The 20,106-nt window shown below is 43.3% G+C and overlaps 1 protein-coding gene across 6 annotated transcripts in view; it reads left to right on the top strand.

The window, feature by feature from the left end:
* SRPK2 (SRSF protein kinase 2) overlaps positions 1-20,106 on the top strand; it is a 142,274-nt gene that overhangs the window by 38,492 nt on the left and 83,676 nt on the right. Inside the window, exon 1 of one of the 6 annotated variants that reach the window (XM_044280172.1) lies at positions 3,428-4,026. The exons of the other annotated variants lie outside the window; for them this stretch is intronic. Coding sequence (XP_044136107.1) covers positions 3,989-4,026 — 38 coding nt within the window. The 5' untranslated portion in view covers positions 3,428-3,988. Of the gene's footprint in view, positions 1-3,427; positions 4,027-20,106 lie in introns of those variants that run through there. 6 annotated transcript variants of the gene reach the window in all.

Below are 20,106 nucleotides of genomic sequence, written 5' to 3'. Positions count from 1 at the left end.
ATGGCAATGCTGTGAGATGAGAGCTGCTGAATAGGAAAGTAGCATGCATTTGTGGGAGTTATTAGCAGGTAAAACCGAAAATGATTACATTTTAAATCACAAAAGCACTTATACAGCAGGGTGTACTATACCATTAGGGAATAAAAATGAAATGACAGTTACACTTTAATACAGTATGCACCTGAGGCCTTTAGTGCAACGAGGGCGTCACCATTGCTCTTGTTGCACCCAGGCTCTTTTCTGTGGCTAGTCTCTTCATGGCTGCTTTGATTGACAGGGCCAGGAAGTGGCAAAACAGCCAGAGAGGGGCTGGGCACAGAAAGGAGTGGCGCTTGGGTGCAACAACAGCAATCTGTATATTAAGAAAAATTAGCATAACTTAGGAACGGAGCCTCAGATCAACAAAAGAAAGCGTTTTTAATCAAATGAACCACAATTATGTGTTTATGCAAATAGTGTAATAGGGAGGTCGCTGGTGACAGATTCCCTTTCATCTGTTCTATTTAGCTTGATTATTATGAAGGTTGCTTTTCAAGAAGCTCAGGCATGTAGGTGTGTATGTAGGTAGCATATGTATGATTCACTACTAACTCATCAGAGCAATGCGCTATTCCTGCTTTTCTGAACCAATAGACTCATCCTCCAGAAAAACGCTTTTTATGTTGTTTATGAAAATGAGCAATGCCTAAGACATTCAGAATAATGATCTACTGCATACGATGGGGATGTAATATTAACATAGTTTATGGTCTCGTATATGTCTACCTGTATGTGAGTGTACTTGTAGTATTATTGATGGACCATTCATTTCCTTTTCATTTTCCTTAGATCCTGCATGTTGTCTCTTTTCTTTACACTTTATATACTTCTTAGGGTACTTTCACACTTGCGTTGTGAAGATCCGGCAGGATAGCATTTGAAGCCGGATATGGATCCGTCTAACAAATGCATTGAAACACCAGATCCATCTCTCCAATGTCATCCGGAAAAACCGATCCGGTATTTAAAAAAAAAAATTTTTTTAAAGGTCTGCGCAGACCGGAAAACCGGATCAGTTTTGCTGCAACACTTGGTGCCGGATCTGGCATTAATGCATGTCAATGGAAAATAATAATAATGTTTCGTGTTTTTTTTTTTTTTTTTTTTTGTAAGGATCAGAAAGGTGTAAAATAATATTTTTACTAACAATAATAAAAATAATAAGTTTTACTCCCCTTACCGATCCCCTCCTTCCTTCTATTTTGACTATTTCCTGGAAAATTACTGGCTGCAGTGGTGACCTGCGCCAAGGGATCCTTTTCTTTGTCTCGAGGGATTAGAAAATAGTCAAAACAGGAGCAAGAATGGAATCGGTAAGGCGAATACGACTTATTTTATAATTTTATACTGTTCTAGAGTCCCCCCCCCCCCCCCCCAATTTAGTCAGCCAGAAAACTTCTTAACGAACAATGCCATACATGTATAGCACTAGAATGCAGTGGATGTATAGAACAAAGCTCACAAGCTTGCTCTATACATAGCAGCAATATAGCAGGCATCTTCGCCGATACCAGCCATTTAACCCTCAAATGCAGTTGTCAATAGCGACTGCATCAACTTTGGACTTAAGAGGACAGAGGCAGCACCCTCCCTCTGTCTGTTAAAGCCCCCACAGCGAAATCACAGGACTCTGATTAGTTGCCATAAAGCTTGAGGCCTGTCACAGTGAGCTGCCAGAAACCTGTCAGAATCCCAAAGACTGCAATAGTGTTCTATTGCAGTCTGTAGGACAAATAATCAGCAGATTGTAAGAGGACTAAAAATTACAGTAAAAAGGTTTTTTTTTAAAAACACATTCTTAATTCGCCTCCCTTTCCCAATAAGTAAAATAAAAAATAAGCATAACAGGACAGGTATCGCCCAAAATGTCCAAACTATTAAAATCTGACAATATTTACTTTGCATGATAAATGCCGTAACATAAAAAAAATCCATGATTCACAATTTTTAGTTGGCTTGTAATCGAAAAAAAAAAGATCAAAAAGGCGTATGTACCCCAAAACAGTACCAATAAAAACTACAGTTCACCCCGTCAAAAAAACAAGCTCTCAAACAGCTCTGTAGGCAGAAATAAATAAAATAAAAATGGTGTCAGATAATAGCAATTCAAAGAAAATATAATATATATATATATTTTTTTTTTTAAGAATTAAAACATTACAATCTATACAAATTTGGTGTCGTACTGATCCGCAGTGTAAGGCTTCCTGTTCGTGTGCAGGAGGCCTAAGGATGTAATTTTTAGTGCATAATAAATGATTTAATATCAAAACCCCCAAAAAATTAACGGAACTGTGGGTTTTTTTGTAGTATCACCCCACAATTTTTATTTTATTTTTTGCCATTTTCCAATATGGTAAAGTTAAAGGTAATATCCAAGCTCCTGAGATTGATGACCCATTCTTAGGCCTCTGTGAGCGTGCTGCGACCCGCAATGCACGAACACCGACCATGGGGCAGCCGCAGCGGATCGCTGACCCATTCACTTTAATAGGGCCGCGTTCCGCAAAAAGATAGGACATGCTCTATCTTTTTGCAGAAACGGAAGTATGGGACGAAACCCTATGGATGCACTCCGTAGTGCTTCCGTGTGTTTCCATTCCGTGCTTCCGTTCCGCACCATTCTGCATCTCCGGATTTGCAGACCCATTGTGAATGTGAATTCAAGTGAATGGGTCCGCATCCGTGATGCGGAATGCACGCGTCTGGTGTCCCGTGTATTGTGGACCCACCGTATACGGGCCGCAATCCGGCCACTGGGAACACATGGTAGTGTGCAAGAGGCCCTATTGTGAGCCAAAACCAGTGGTGAAGCCTACACAGAGATCAGGTATATTGGAAAGATCTGCTCCTGTTCTGTGTGTTTTAACCCGCACCTGGTTTTGGCTCACAATACCTGACCAAATAACGGAAGCGTGAACTTGGCCTGGCGTTTTCACATCGCCTTCTCTATAGGGGAAAAATGGCATGAAGAAAAAAACTAGAGGACAAGCATACTGTTTGATAAAAACAAACACCTGGAATAAAGACCACAGGAAAAGCTGCAAAAAGATGCAGATGACCATAAAAAAAAAAAGCATGTGGTTATTGTAGCGCTTTTGTGTGTATAAGGACGCCATCTGAAAGCTTCTCCGGCAGTGTGCTGTGAATTAGTCCCTGTCATTACATTGTGAGGGATGTGCTACACTGTAACATGGAAGCTTTGCTGCTTCTTTGAGGTAACCTTGAGGTTTTTAGTGCTGATGATGACTGGTGCACAGCGTGCCCGGTGAGTGTGCTCCCTTACAGGCTGGGCAGCCCAGTGCTGCCTGACAACATGTAAGCTGGGCTGGGCTCTGAGCACTGTGATGGTGTGAGGGGTGGTCACAGGAAATCTGGGAAGCGAGGACCACAGAACGCAGGGCTGCTGTGACATCTACATGTGAAAGAGCAGATAAAGCCGTCCATGGAGGAGTCGACGTCCGATAACCTCCATCAAGGAGATTTGCTTTCTGGGACTGGACTGATTCTTCTCCAAATAGCATTTGGAAGAAGAGGCGAGGAGGGGGAGCTGACATGTCCCCTGCTCACAAGCACATCTCGCAGCACAGCCCTTTCATTCTGTGCTTGGGAACACCCCTGTGCTTGAAAGGAATGGTACTTCCTGCTTTCATAAACAGTCATGTGTACAGTTCAGCCAGGCCTGATGCCTCTGGAGCTTTCTTTTTCTGAAAGGCACCAGTGAATTGCCTTCCCGTTTCTGTTGTGTTTTTTTTTTTGTTTTTTTTTTTAATTTTATTTATTTTTTTACATGTTCTATCTACCGGCGCCGCCGATTTCATTGGCCTTCAGGATTACAGCCCGGCTCCGGGTTACACGGATCTTTTGTGCAAGTCAAGACACAGCAGATAATCCTGGTGGGGAATATTTTCAGATTTTTCGAGAAACCAAGTAGAAGATTGAGCTGCTGATGTCAGTTAACTCCGAGAAGTCGTCCTCTTCAGAAAGGTACCTTGCCAGGGGCTTGCTGATGATGGGCACCTACCTGACGTTGGCAGGAATAAGCAGTATTGATTTGTGTCGTGCTTGTCAGTGAGAAATGAGGATTGCTCTAGTCCAGGTATGGGGATTTGTACGTGATTGTTATCCGTTGTGTAGTCGCTGACTGTCTTGGCTGCAGCCTCTGTCTGTCAGAGGCTGAACTGAAGAATCCTTATAGAAAATGCAGGGAGTGCCATTACAGAGTGCCTGGGTAGCTTATATCTGGCCGTTGGCATAGGTGCAGAAGTCCCTGCCAGCCCACCTCAGCACGTACGTGATAAATCTTCTCCTGCCGAGACATTCCTCAGCCTGATCAGATGCTTCATCTCAGTACGCCAATATTGCCTCTTCTATCACACACATGCTGCAATACTTGTTGACCCTAAAAGTTTTACTCAAAATTGGCATTCACCGGCAGCACAAATCTGATATTGCCGGCATGATTATAATTCCAGAAGTTCCGTACTCCTAAAAATATCATTTTGGGTTCTGAATCGTATTTCAATTCTAGATTGCCTCCCATTGAGGGTCCATTCACACGTCCGTTGTTTCTTTCCTGATCTGTTCTGTTTTTTGCTGAACAGATCTGGACCAGATCTGTACCCATTCATTTTCAATGGGTCCTGAAAAAAATCGGACAGCACAATGTCAGATTTTTTTTCAGGACCCATTGAAAATGAATGGGTCCAGATCTGTTCAGCAAAAAACGGAACAGATCAGGAAAGAAACAACGGACGTGTGAATAGACCCTGATTCTGAATGTAGCTGGCCATGAATGATGGGTGTTTTCATAGGAGCTGCCAAGACGATGTCCACGGACAAGTATATATTACATTTTTCCCACTAGTCTATACTAGAGAGAGACTAAGGCCTCACAGTGTCTGTACCCATGCTGCGAACCACAAATCATTTGAATGGGGTCCATGATCCTCATCCGGCAGTCCGCGCTACTTTTTTTGTGACGCGGAAGCACGGACAGGAAACCCACGGAAGCGCTCCGTAGTGCAGCCATGGGCTTCCCATCCGTGCCTCCGTTCCACACCGCACCGTATCTTCTGGATTGCAGACCTATTCAAGTCAATGAGTCTGCAGCCGTGATACGTCGTCCACACATGACCGTTGCCCGTAGATTGCGCACCCTCTGTTTGCGGACTGCAATACAGACAAGGACATGCTACGCTAGTGTGCATGAGGCCTGAAGAGGTTGTCCTCGCCGCTTATAGGGTTTTTCCAAGTCTTCAAAGGGAACCTGTCACCACCAAAAACCATCCCAAGCCGGCAGCAGTACCTGAGAGTAGCCAGCAGCGTGTTTGTAACGATCATTTTCTTCCTGCAGGCAGATGAAGCAAAAGCTGTAAAACCGATCTTTAATCCCCTGCCGGCGCGCTTCTCTAGTCAGGCTTGAAGTCACAGGGGCAGCGGCCCCCTTGCTTCGAGTCACGGTAACCACGCCCCCTTCGCTGTGACTGACAGCCGGCAGTTTGGCAAACTGTCATGCATAAGTGCTGTCAATCACAGCAAAGGGGCGTGGTTAGGGGATTAAAGATTGGTTTTACTGCCTGCAGGAAGAAAATGATCGTTACAAACACGCTGCTGGCTACTCTCAGGTACTGCTGCCGGCTTGGGATGGTTTTTGGAGGTGACTGGTTCAAGCACGCAACCATTTGCCCACCGTGCTGTTTCTGTGGACCGCATAGCTGGCCATAAATAATGGAGGTTTTAATTGGGGCTGCCATGACTTTTTCCACTAGTCTATACTGGAGAGAGACTAAGGCCTCATGCACACTAACATGTGATATCCGTGCTGTGGTCCGCAGTGCATGGGCACAGGCCGTATGCCCGCCATCTGCGGACACTGACTCATTCACTTAAATGGGGTCCGTGATCCGCACTGCAAAATAGTGCTTCTGTGGGCTTCCGATCCTTGCCTTCTTTCTGTACCGCACCATATCTTCCAGATTGCAGACCCAGTCAAGTTAGTGTCAGCATCTGTGATATGGTGCGCACACAGCTGGTGCCCCTATATTGCGGATCCGCTGTTTGCAGGCTGCAATAGGGGCATGGACCTTCTACAGTCGTCTGTATAAGGCCTTATGCTGATGAACTGTCCTCTGGATAGGTCATAGTTATGTGATCGGTGGGGGTCCGATATCTGGAAACCTCGTCAGTCAAGTCTTTGAACAGGCCGCAGTGCTCCTCCGAGTGCCACGGCCTCCTTGAAGATTAACAATCAGCACGCCATTCATTGGATAGCAATTGTGGATAGGTCATCATTATTAAACGCTCGGAAAAGCCCTTTAATCCTCTGCCTTTCCAAGGGCTGTTGCTTTGATCTTCCCTCTGCCTGCAGCAGTAAAGTAGCCGTATACAGGATGTGACCACTGCAGCCATTCACTATGGAGGACTGGAGCTGCAGTGCTGTAAACAGCGGGGAACAAAGTGGTGATTAGACTATCTTTTATTATTTTACCACATTTAGGCCCCTTTCACACGAGCCAGATTGGCTCAGGATGCGTTCAGTGAAACTCGCACCATTTTGCAAGCAAGTTCAGTCAGTTTTGTCTGCAATTGCGTTCAGTTTTTCCGTTTTTTATCAGGCGCGGTTTCAATGCGTTTTGATGGTTTTTCCCACACATGATAAAAAACTGAAGGTTTAAGAACAACATCTCTTGGCAACCATAAGTCAAAACGCATTGCATTGGCACTTCCGGATGCAATGCGTTTTTTGCTGAACCCCCATTCACTTCTATGGGGCCAGGGTTGTGTCAAAAATGCAGAATATAGAACATGCTGCGTTTTTTCACGCAACGCAGAATTGATGCATGAAAAAACACTCATGTACACAGACCCATTGAAATAAATGGGTCAGGATTCAGTGCGGGTGCTATGCGTTTACATCATGCATCGCATCCGCGCGGAAAACTCGCTCATGTGAAAGGGGTCTTAGGGGCTTTGGGGAGCTTTTAAAATAAGATGGACAACCCCTTTAACTCCTTCTGACCAGCGCCGTAATGGTACATCTTTAACCCCTTAAGGACACACGACGTACCGGTACGGCATGTTTCCCGAGTCCTTAAGGACACATGACGTACCGGTACGTCATGGCTTTAAATAGCGATGCCGGCGCCGCGGGGGTTAATCGGAACGGGATGCCGGCTGAAATCATTCAGCCGGCATCCTGTAACAATGCAGGGGGGGGTCATTTGACCCCCCCGCATCGACGATCGCAGAAAACCGTAGGTCAATTCAGACCTGCGGTTTGCTGCGCTTTTTGCAGTTTCTGGGGATCAGAAACTTTAGAGTGCCTAAAATCAATATAGTACACCCCCCCCTGCACCCCTGCATGATTTGATGGCGGCGGGTGGTGCAGGGGGGGTGTCGCAGGCGGTGGGGGCGTTGCGGGAGGCGGGCGGTGCGGCAGGCGGGATCGCGATCCCCCGCCCGCCTCCTATTGCGTAATCGTTGGTGTACAGTGGGTATACCAGGGTGCCAGCACATTGCTGGCACCCTGGTATAAACGGCTGACATCGTTGATGCGATGTCAGCCGTTTAACCCTTTCCATACAGCGGTCCGTACGGACCGCTGTATGGAAAAGGTTAACAGTAAGAGGGAGCTCCCTCCCTCTCCGATCGGGGGGCTGCTGTGCCTTTGCAGCCCCCCGATGGAGAGGGAGAGAGCCCCCCGAAGCCCCGTCCTCACCCTTCCCCGTCTGCGAAGTTCTGACCATAACTGAGCAGACGGGGAAGGTTCCCATGGCAACAGGACGCCTGCTCAGGCGTCCTGCTGTCCATGGTGCTGAACAGATCTGTGCTGAAAGCATAGATCTGTTCAGTGTAAGTAAAATACAGTACAGAAACCTATATAGGTTCTGTACTGTATTTTACAGACATCAGACCCACTGGATCTTCATGAACCAAGTGGGTCTGGGTCAAAAAATAAAAAGAATAAGTGAAAAAAGTTAAGATAAAAAAAAAAACATTTATCACTGAATAAAAATTAAAAAAAAAAAAATAAACTACACATATTAGGTATCGCCGCGTCCGTAACGACCTGATCTATAAAACGGCCATGTTACTTTCCCCGCACAGTGAACGCCATAAAAATAAAAAAACAAAAACTATGATAAAATTGAAATTTTGCCCACCTTATTTCCCAAAAAAGGTAATAAAAGTGATCAAAAAAGTTGCATGTACGCCAAAATAGTACCAATCAAACCGTCATCTCATCCCGCAAAAAATGAGACCCTACTCAAGATAATCGCCCAAAAACTGAAAAAACTATGGCTCTTAGACTATGGAAACACTAAAACATCATTTTTTTTGTTTCAAAAATAAAATCATTGTGTAAAACCTACATAAATAAAAAATAAAGTATACATATTAGGTATTGCCGCGTCCGTATCGACCGGCTCTATATAAATATCACATGACCTAACCCCTCAGGTGACCACCGTAAAAAAAAAAAAAAAAAAAAAAAAAAACCATCTTACGTCACAAAAAGTGTAATAGCAAGCGATCAAAAAGTCATATGCACCCCAAAATAGTGCCAATCAAACTGTCATCTCATCCCGCAAAAAATTAGACCCTACTCAAGATAATCGCCCAAAAACTGAAAAAACTATGGCTCTCAGACTATGGAGACACTAAACAATTTTTTGGTTTTAAAAATGAAGTTATTGTATAAAACTTACATAAATAAAAAAAAATTGTATACATATTAGGTATCGCTGCGTCCGTGACAACCTGCGCTATAAAATTACCACATGATCTAACCTGTCAGATGAATGTTGTAAATAACAAAAAAAAAACGTGCCAAAAAAGCTATTTCTTGTTACCTTGCCGCACAAAAAGTGTAATATAGAGCAACCAAAAATCATATCTACCCTGAACTAGTACCAACAATACTGCCACCCTATTCCGTACTTTCTAAAATGGGGTCACTTTTTTGGAGTTTCTACTCTAGGGGTGCATCAGGGGGGCTTCAAATGGGACATGGTGTCAAAAAACCAGTCCAGCAAAATCTGCCTTCCAAAAACCGTATGGCATTCCTTTCCTTCTGCGCCCTGCCGTGTGCCCGTACAGTGGTTTACGACCACATATGGGGTGTTTCTGTAAACTACAGAATCAGGGCCATAAATAATGAGTTTTGTTTGGCTGTTAACCCTTGCTTTGTAACTGGAAAACAAATATTAAAATGACAAATCTGCCAAAAAAGTGAAATTTTGAAATTGTATCTCTATTTTCCATTAAATCTTGTGCAACACCTAAAGGGTTAACAAAGTTTGTAAAATCAGTTTTGAATACCTTGAGGGGTGTAGTTTCTTAGATGGGGTCACTTTTATGGAGTTTCTACTCTAGGGGTGCATCAGGGGGGCTTCAAATGGGACATGGTGTCAAAAAAACTGTCCAGCAAAATCTGGCTTCCAAAAACCATACGGCGCACCTTTCACTCTACGCCCCGCTGTGTGCCCGTACAGCGGTCTACAGCCACATATGGGGTGTTTCTGTAAACGGCAGAGTCAGGGCAATAAAGATACAGTCTTGTTTGGCTGTTAACCCTTGCTTTGTTAGTGGAAAAAATGGGTTAAAATGGAAAATTAGGCAAAAAAATGAAATTCTCAAATTTCATCCCCATTTGCCAATAACTCTTGTGCAACACCTAAAGGGTTAACGAAGTTTGTAAAATCAGTTTTGAATACCTTGAGGGGTGTAGTTTATAGAATGGGGTCATTTTTGGGCGGTTTCTATTATGTAAGCCTCGCAAAGTGACTTCAGAGCTGTAGTGGTCCCTAAAAATTGGGTTTTTGTAAATTTCTGAAAAATTTCAAGATTTGCTTCTAAACTTCTAAGCCTTGTAACATCCCCAAAAAATAAAATATCATTCCCAAAATAATTCAAACATGAAGTAGACATATGGGGAATGTTAAGTCATCACAATTTTTGGGGGTATTACTATGTATTACAGAAGTAGAGAAACTGAAACTTTGAAATTTGCTAATTTTTCCAAATTTTTGGTAAATTAGGTATTTTATTATGCAAAAAAATAAATTTTTTGGACTTTATTTTACCAGTGTCATGAAGTACAATATGTGACGAAAAAACTATCTCAGAATGGCCTGTATAAGTAAAAGCGTTTTAAAGTTATCAGCACTTAAAGTGACACTGGTCAGATTTGCAAAAAATGGCCTGGTCCTTAAGGTGAAAATGAGCCTGGTCCTTAAGGGGTTAAAGATGGCGCCTACTCCTGGGCGCTGCGGGCGCCAAAGCCGCAAGTGGCCGCTTGCTTCTTATAGCAGACACCTGCGGCTCATGTCTGCAACTGCCAGTAATGCCGATTGCGGACATTTAACCCCTCAGATGCCATGGTCAATCCTGACCACGCTATCTGAGAGCGCTGAAAACTGAAAGCCGCGTTTTCAGTGGTGCTCCAGCTCCCCCGTGTGGCGATCTGAGGAGCAGGAGCGTGTGTGCAGCAGCCGCTGTCTTTGTGAATGACAGGAGGCTGCTGCATAGTATTTCCTATAGAGCCCTTGCCTGTATTAGGGCTCCATAGAAAAGTAGTAAAATCATCATAGATTCCAATCCAAGTGCAAATCAGATGATTGATTGTTATAGTTCCCTATGGGAAGTATAAAAAAGTGTAAATAAATAAATAAATAAAAAAAAACATAAATTCAAATCACCCCCCTTTTTCCAAAATAAAAATAAAAGAAATAAAAAAATACACATCATGGGTGTCGTGATGTACGAAAACGCCCATAGTATAAAAATATATTCCCCATACAGCAAATAGCAAAATGGGAAAAAGGGTCAAAATGGCTTTTTTGGTCGCTTCATTTCCTAACATTTTTTTTATAAAAAGTGCTCAAACAGACCCCAGAATGGTATCAATGAAAAGTTCAGATCGCCCTGCAGAAAATGAGCCCTGATAAACCTCTGTACACATACTTACAAAAAAAGGTATGGGGTCAAAATATGGTGACAATTTATTTTTATTTATTTATTTATTTATTTTTTATTTTCTCACTTTAATTTTTTTCTCACTATCAAATGCAAGAAAAACTATACATATAAGGTATCGCCGGATTCGTACTGACCTTTAGAATAAAAATAACTGGTCAGTTTTATCGCACATTGAACGTCGTAAATAAAAATTTTTCAACGCCACCATTTAATAATGCATATGATGAAGTGGGAAAGTACAACTCGTGCTGCAAAAAACAAGCTCTCTTATGGCTGTGAGAACAGACAAAAAAAAAGTTATGGCTCTGGGAAGGCAGGGAGCGCAAAACGCAAAAAACAAACAAAAAAACCCCTGGGGTAGAAAGGGTTAAGTTTAGAAAGCATTCTATTTTATATTCATTAGGCTCCAAACACACAGGAATTTGGCTACGGCATTTCTTTTTCACTGGTACAGAATAAGCGCAAGAAGTTTATTTTATTTTTTTCACCCACAGATTTTGCTAGTTTTTAATGGAGATTTTTCAGCAGTTTTTTTTTTTTTGTCACCTAATTAACAAAAACGCTCCGAGAAAAGCACCTCTAAAATTATGTGTGAAAACATCATTACATTTGCTGTGCAGATATTTGCACGTCTCCTGATGTAGTGATGGGAACCACAGTGAAAGCATCCATTGTTTACATTGCTGGCTGCATTCAGAGAACTGAAAATTGCGCACATTTAGAACAAAATGACATGTACCTCCGACACATGCCACTGCATAGGTGGAGAATGAATGGAGAGGTGGCCGTATGTGTGTGGCTTTCCTATTTCACTTTTACAGGAGCACACTTAGCTTGGCTGTCTACCATAGAAGTGAATGGAGAGCGCTGCCTCTCCAGCCTTTCTATGCCTGGATCCAGATCACCAGGCTTATGCCCATTCTGGATCTAGTTCCTATAGGTGGACATAGGAGGGTTCACGCTTGGGCTACTTTCACATTAACGTTTTCAATTCCACTATTGAGATCCGTCATAGGATCTCAATAGTGGAAGAAAACACTTCAGTTTTGTTCCCATTCATTGTCAATGGGCACAAAACATTCAGTTTGGTTTCGCTCCCATCGCGGACAGAATAAAGCTGCAACCCTTTTAACGCCAATCCAACTGAGCTGCAACACCAGACTCAAAATATTGACAGGGGCGATGACGTTTTTGATAGAAAGCCGCCATGTTTTTCTAATCCTGGACAAGCCCTTTAATATACCAATAGCTAGAAATATTATAGGATAGGGTCATCTCTATATTGGAAACCTTGTACACAACACATGGGTTTTTAGGTCACATGCACACGGTGCAAATTGCAGGCAGCTTTTCAGGTGGATAGTCTGCAGTGTAATACAGTACCAGCTAAGTAAATGAGTTTTTCAAAATCTCATACACACTGTGCAGAAATTTTCATTGCGGACATTGACCTGTGATGTGGATTTAAAAATGCGCAACTTGTCAATTGTGCAGATTTTTAGCCCAGATTTCACCCTTTGTGATGCAACCGCTATGTTTGAATATACCCTTTTGTTTCATTTTTGTACTTCTGTTATATTTGTGATAGGTGGACTTATAATGGTCTTCAATATTGATTGAACGGGGGTCTTTTTACATGGATGGATGATTTGGAACGAAACAGACGCACTCGATAACTGCCTGATCATCAGCAGAGATGAGAGCTGCATGTACGTGCTGCAATCACCTCCACTGTATGGACATCAGTGATCGCTACAACCATTGTCTGTCCCCATAGGAAATAATTGATCCTGCGTAGCAGATCGTTGTTTAAACAGTAAAGTCTGTTCCTTAGGAACAATGATTTTTTTGTGCCGCCAGAACAACATGATCACCCGATAAATTAGTGTTTGCTCGTTTATCGGATGTTTGCTAACACTTTTTATATAGGTCAGTTATAATCTGCCAGATCATCAGTCCTTGTGAAAGGACTTTAAAGGGGTTGTCTGCTTTTTGCCGATCAGCTGTCTAAAGAGAAGGTGGCGCTCATACGAGAGCCGCCTTCTCTGCTCTTTTTATCTGCTCACCACAGGAACTGCAGTGGTGAGCAGGTGTAATTACAAGTATGGCGTCCCCATTTGCTTTAATAGGACGGCTCTGTCCAAGTGGATCCTACAGAACCATCCCATAGAAGTGAATGGGGACTCCATACTTGTAATTACACCTGCTCACCACTTCAGTTGCTGTGGCGAGCAGATAAACAGATCAGAAAAGGCAGCGCTCACACGAGCGCTGCCTCAGCTGAAGAGAAGGCAGTAATAGGTCATTGATAGTAAAAACTGACTATCAAGTGTTTCAAGTAGTTATCACTTAATGATTGGTAAAAGTGGAGAAAAGGCAACACGTACTGTGTCCGTTGTCACGACTGACTATGTAATCAAGGGTGGACGAAACTGTTGTCATGGCAACTGAAAGATATGTCTAAAGATATGTCTTCATCATCCCTGTAGGCATTCAGCAGCCAAGACCTTACATCTACTAATGAATTAATGGAACCAGGCGATCACTCCCAGCATCCCATTCTGTCTTTTGCAGCAAAAGAGAACACAGCGGCGGTAAAAATTTAGTAGAGATCAGTGGAGAACAGGAATCTACAGGCAAACCCTTCCTGCTTGTAGCTTCTTATTGCCAGAGGATGCAGTGCAAGGACGTAGACGTGGTTGCTGTCCGTGTGCCGTCCACTATTTTTTTTTTGCAGACTCATTGACTTCAATGGGTCCGTGGTTCACATCTTGCAGGAACAGACATACGGATGCGGAAAGCACATGGATGATGTGCATCACTATGAGGCACTGCGCGGTGCTGTAACTTCAGAGGTCACTATGGGTACTGGAAATGTGGTGGACGCGCTCTTTGTAGAGTGTAGAAATAAATCAACCTGCTTCTGGGAAATGCCTTCATCTCTCTTCTCTTCCTAGTTGTTCTAGTGCCTGACCCGTTACTGCGGATGTGTCTTGCTGGGAGTGCAATCGAGCAAACCATTTTCCTGCCATTTTTACCATGTTGTAAAGTGCTATATGTATTTATTACATTTCTGATCTACCGTCATATTTGATGTTTGCCTAGTGACGTGAGTACTGTAAAAGTTCTAGCAAATTCAATATGCAGAAACATTCTGCTTTTAACTTTAGGCATTTTTATTTATTTACATATACTAAAAATAGTAACATAGTACATAAGGCTGAAAAAAGACATTTGTCCATCCAGTTCGGCCTGTTATCCTGCAAGTTGATCCAGAGGAAGGTAAAAAAAAAAAACTGAGGTACAAAATTCCTTCCCGACTCTAATCAGGCAATCAGAATAACCCCCTGGATCAACGACCCCTCTCTAGTAGCTATAGCCTGTAATATTATTACACTCCAGAAATACATCCAGGCCCCTCTAGAATTCCTTTATTGTGCTCACCATCACCACCTCCTCAGGCAGAGAGTTCCATAGTCTCACTGCTCTTACCGTAAAGAATCCTTTTCTATGTTTGTGTACAAACCAGACGCAGATGATGTCCCCTCGTCACAGTCACAGTCCTGGGGATAAATAGATGATGGGATAGATCTCTGTACTGACCCCTGATATATTTATACATATTAATTAGATCTGCCCTCAGTCGTCTTTTCACTAAAGTGAATAACCCTAATGTTGATGATCTTCAGGGTACTGTAGTTGCCCCATTCCAGTTATTACTTTAGTTGCCCTCCTCTGGACCCTCTCCAGCTCTGCTATGTCTGCCTTGTTCACAGGAGCCCAGAACTGTACACAGTACTCCATGTGTGGTCTGACTAGCGATTTGTAAAGTGGTAGGAATATGTTCGTATCACGGGCATCTATGCCCCTTTTGATGCAGCCCATTATCTTATTGGCCTTGGCAGCAGCTGTCTGACACTGGTTTCTACAGCTTAGTTTGCTGTTCACTAAAATTCCTAGGTCCTTTTCCATGTCAGTGTTAGGGTACTTTCACACTAGCGTTTTTCTTTTCCGGCACAAAGTTCCGTCAAAAGGGCTCAATGCTGGAAAAGGATGTCTTCAGTTCAGTCATTTTGACTAGGCAAAAGATAAAACCGCAGCATGCTACTTTTTTATCTCCCGCCAAAAAAACTGAAGTCTTGCCTGAATGCCGGATCTGGCATTTTTTTCCCATAGGAATGTATTATTCAAAATACCGGAATGCCAGATCCAGAAATAAGGTGAAAAAAATAAATGCCGGATCAGTTTTGCTGGATGACACCGGAAAGACTGATCCGGCATTTCAATGCATTTTTCTCACTGATCAGCCATTTTTAAGACTGATCAGGGTCCTGATCAGTCTTACAAATGCCATCAGTTGGCATACGTTTTGCCGGATTCGGCAGGCAGTTCCGGCGACGGAACTGCTTGCTGGATCACTCTGCAGCAAGTGTGAAAGTAGCCTTAAAGAGGACCTTTCATTACAATAAAAAAATCTAAACTAAGTATACAGACATGGAGAGCGGCGCCCAGGGATCTCCCCGCACTTACTATTATCCCTGGGCGCCGCTCCATTCTCCCGGTATAGGCTCCGGTATCTTCAGATTTTCGGCTCAACTGGGAAGAGTCTGCCCTTGTTCTCCTGGGTGTCTCCTTCTCCCAGGCTGTAGACCTTGGGGGGGTTGGGCGCACTGCCCACTGCCACCAATGATGGGGTGGCGGGAGGGGGACCCTGTGGCCACTGCCACCAATGATTAAAACTGGGGAGGGAGGGGGAGGTTTGAGTTACCAGAGGGGGCTGAAAAGAGGGAGAGGCTGGGGGGCACATGAGAGGCTGGCTGCCATAGTCGGCTCCCTGCTGCTGTGTGCACAGGGCAGCTGGGAGCGTGTAAAGTCCTATTCACCCTAATCGAGATCTATTAGGGTGAATATGACAAGGGTTCTAGCCCTTAAGGGGGCTAATAGTTATTAAATAAAAAGTAAAAAAAAATATGTTTAACCCCTCCCCCAAATATAGAAAACAATATATTGCGATATATATCGCACATGCTTAAAATTATATCGCTATATAGATTTTAGGCCATATCGCCCACCCCTACATCCTCACTACCCTCCTGTTTTAGTGATTTAAAAGCTTTATTTTTGTCATTTATTGCTTTCTTTACAGTTCTGTTTATCCACATTGGTTTCTTTTTGTTCCTTAGCCTTTTATTCCCATACGGTATGTACCTCTCACAATGAGATTTTAGGATGCTTTTAAACATATCCCATTTTGTGGCTGTGTTTTTATTTTTGAGGACTTTGTCCCAGTTCGTTAGGCCTATGGCCTCTATTAGTTGGCTAAATTTAACTTTTTTGAAATTTGGTATTTTTGTTCCTCCCTTTTGAATAATTGTAAGGTTATTACTTTATGGTCACTATTTCCCAGGTGTCCCCCAACCTGCACATCTGTTGTTCTGTCAGGCCTATTGGTTAATACTAAGTCCAGTATGGCCGTCCCTCTAGTCGGGTCCTGAACCAGTTGGGAGAGGTAATTGTCTTTGGTTATTGCCAAGAACCTGTTTCCTTTATGAGATATACAAGTTTCAGTTTCCCAGTCTATCTGGGTAGTTGAAGTCCCCTATAATAACCACCTCATTATGATTTGCCGCCTCGTCTATCTCGTTTAGTAGTAGATTTTCTGTGGACTCTGGTATATTAGGTGGTTTATAGTAAACTCCTATTAGTAATTTATTATTGTTTTTAGCTCCATGTATCTCTACCCACAGTGACTCCACATGTTCATGTCCCTCACTTATATCTTCACGGACTCTGGGCTTTAGACCAGACTTTACATAAAGGCAACTCCCCCTCTCTGGTTTTGACGATCCTTTCTAAACAGACTGTAACCTTGTACAATAACTGCCCAGTCATAGCTATCATCCAGCCATGCCTCAGTTATTCCCACTATGTCATAGTTCTCCTCACACATCACTAATTCCAGCTCCCCAGTTTTATTAGTCAGGCTTCTGGCATTAGTATACATACATTTGAGAGGTTTATGTATATTTTTTTACCCTACACCTTTCCTTCTGAACTGTTCTAGTCCCTCCTTCCATTCCTCCCCCAGTCCCGCTACCTTGCCCCGGTCTCTATCTGCACTATCTTCCCCTCCTATAATGTAATTTCCCTCCCCCCCCCAGTCCCTAGTTTAAACACTCCTCCAACCTTCTAGCCCTCTTTCTCCCCAGCACAGCTGCCCCTTCCCCATTGAGGTGCAGCCCGTCCCTACGATAGAGCCTGTAGCCGATAGACAAGTCGGCCCAGTTCTCCAGGAACCCAAACCCCTTCTTCCTACACAGTTCTTGAGCCACTTGTTAATCTCCCTAATCTCCTGCTGCCTTTCTTGTGTGGCCCGTGGTACAGGCAGTATTTCGGAAAATACTACCTTTTGAGGTCCTTGCCCTAAGCTTTTGACCTAAATCCCTAAAATCATTTTTTTTAGGACGCTCCACCTACCTCTAACTTTGTCATTGGTTCCGATATGGACCATGACCGCTGGATCTTCTCCAGCCCCTCCCAGTAATCTGTCAACCCGATCCGCGATGTGTCGAACTCGAGCGCCAGTGTATTTTATGCTCAGTGCTTTTCATGCTCGGAGCTGTGTATCTCTGTACAGGCAGGCAGCTACTTGACATCCCCAAGACCATATTCACACCAATTTGATGCAACTCGAACCGGCACCACAACCACAGAATAAAAACCACAAAAAAGGCGATGTTCACATGTGCATGATGGGCTCTGTTAAGAGACTCCGTCGCAGATTCCATTACAAATGGAGAATAAAATAGAGCAGCGTGCTTCGATGTGTTGTGTGTCAAAATGATAATGTACTCCATTATAGAGAGTGGGGTCCATTTTTGCTCGTCATATGATTGTCTGCTTCTGGTGTTATTTTTTTTCTGTTCCTTGTGAAGGGAAGAATAGCACAGATTGTTTCATTCTTCCCGTGAAATGTGACCACATCTGAACAATGTCTTAAAGCTCCATTTTGCATATACAGGACTTCTACTTGGCCACAGCAGACACCTTGCGTACTGGGTCTATAAAATCACTTTCTTTAAGTTATAAAATCATTTCAGATTTCTGTGCTATGCACTAAGTTGCCCAAACACCAAACAGGAAAGAAAAGAAGCAGCTAACAGGAAGTTGTGGTGCACAGTTGTAGAAAAGATCTGCGTTTGCATCACTAGTAGCGAGTGATTATAGATCCCGTGTGCACGGAGCCAGTATGGCGGCACATGAAGTCCTAGGGCTTTATACTGCAGAGCAGTAAAGTGCAGTATTGTGCTTCTGTAAGGTCAGGGGTGCACAACCTGTGGTCCATGGGCCACATGTGGCTCCCCAATGCCATTCTGTGCAGCACCCAAACATCTGATCATAGACTTGCTTGTGCCTGCCGACGTGTATTTTCCACGTCAGAGACAAGAGAAGTGACTTGCACTGCAAGAGTAGGGGCAACCACTAATGCACTGTGTGGCCATGGATAGATGGTCTCACATAAACTATACCTGATCTCTTCCTTTCTGGAGTGCGAATGGGGGGGCTTCTGGAAGTGGAACCCCACATCTATCAGACATTTATGGCATGTACTTTCCATATGCCATACATGTCTTATGTTATAATAATACCCCTTTAAATTTTATTATGGCCCTTGGGAGAGGTTCAGTCTGAGGCCTAATGGTTCTCTGTTGAATTCGCACGTGGATCGATTCATTTCTATAGGTCTGCAAATAGAGCATGTAATAATAGAACATTACTGTGGGGCCTACAAAAAATGCGCACAGCACACAGATGTCATCCGATTGCTTTTCGCAGCTGTGCCGCAAATGATGTAGCATGTGCTATTCTTGCGGACAAGAACAGGCATTTCTACAGCGGGGCTCACAAAAAGTGCGGGATGTACACAGTCCACATCCATAATTTGCGGACTGCAAAACAGATACTGTTGTGTGCAGGAAACCTTACCTTGAGTGATGTCCACAGCATGTCTGTGCCCACACTGATAACAAGCATCAGACAGAAGTGTTGTGATAGGGATATCCGATGGCTAGCTTCACCATCCACATACAGTAAACATCCACACAAGAACTAAAGCTGCCCATAACTGGACAACTGTTCACTGAGCAGCTCCTGGTTCATGGTTGGTTTTTGGAGGTTTGTTTTTTGGACAAAAAAGGGCAACATTTAAAAGAGCTGATTGGCCTTGCCTGTGCCTCCATTGGTTGGATGCAGATGTGATAGGTGGTATATATCGGCACCCGACAGTGAGCGAAAAAATTCTAACAAGGCACATCAGCTTTTCCACTGATATCCACCTTTGGTTGGCATCTGTCATGTTTGTGTCACAAAAGGTCCAGATGGTTGCCAGAAAATAGTCTAAATTGTCATTTTTCGCCTTTTTAAAGTTGCAGTTGCAAGCGGTATTATAAAAAAATTTTAATCATCTGCATTGGTGTGTGTAGTGGCTTCTGGGTAATACCATTTTAAAACTGTGACAACCTTTGCTGCCTGTCAGTTGTACGACAGGTTGTTCCTACACACCCACATTTGCACTGGCGTTTTTTGGACTGTAAAAAGCCAGAATACTCGCATGAATTCAAGTTAGTGGGTCTGCATCAGGAGTGCACATGGCCTGTGCAGCTCGGTCACTGAGCCAGTACGGTTGTGTGCATGAGCCCTAATACCCATACAGTAATAGCAGGCCTGTTGTCATGGCAACACATCAGTGCCCCATAATTGTGTTTGCAGGGGCCAATGGTGATAGAAAGCTTTTGTGCAACTGCTTAGATGCTGAGGTTGCATGCTGCGCTGATACAGCATTCCGTAAGAATATATATTTTAAAAAAATCTATATCGTCAGGTTGTAAAAGGGCAAAGTAATCAAATTAATTCAATGATTCGCCCAGCCCTACCCACATGTCTAGCGAGGTACAAAGAATGTCTAAAATACATAATAAATCTGGCGCAAGTCATTACAATAGCCAAATTACTGGAATCGGAGGCAGAACATTGACCTTCAAAGGGGTTATCCCACGAAAAATATTCTACATTTTTCAAACCAGC

This window comes from Bufo gargarizans, chromosome 2 (genome assembly GCF_014858855.1).
Source record: "Bufo gargarizans isolate SCDJY-AF-19 chromosome 2, ASM1485885v1, whole genome shotgun sequence".
Taxonomy (NCBI): Eukaryota; Metazoa; Chordata; class Amphibia; order Anura; family Bufonidae; genus Bufo; species Bufo gargarizans.
The sequence above is the reverse complement of the archived record's forward strand: the minus strand, read 5'-3'. Positions and strand labels throughout refer to the sequence as shown.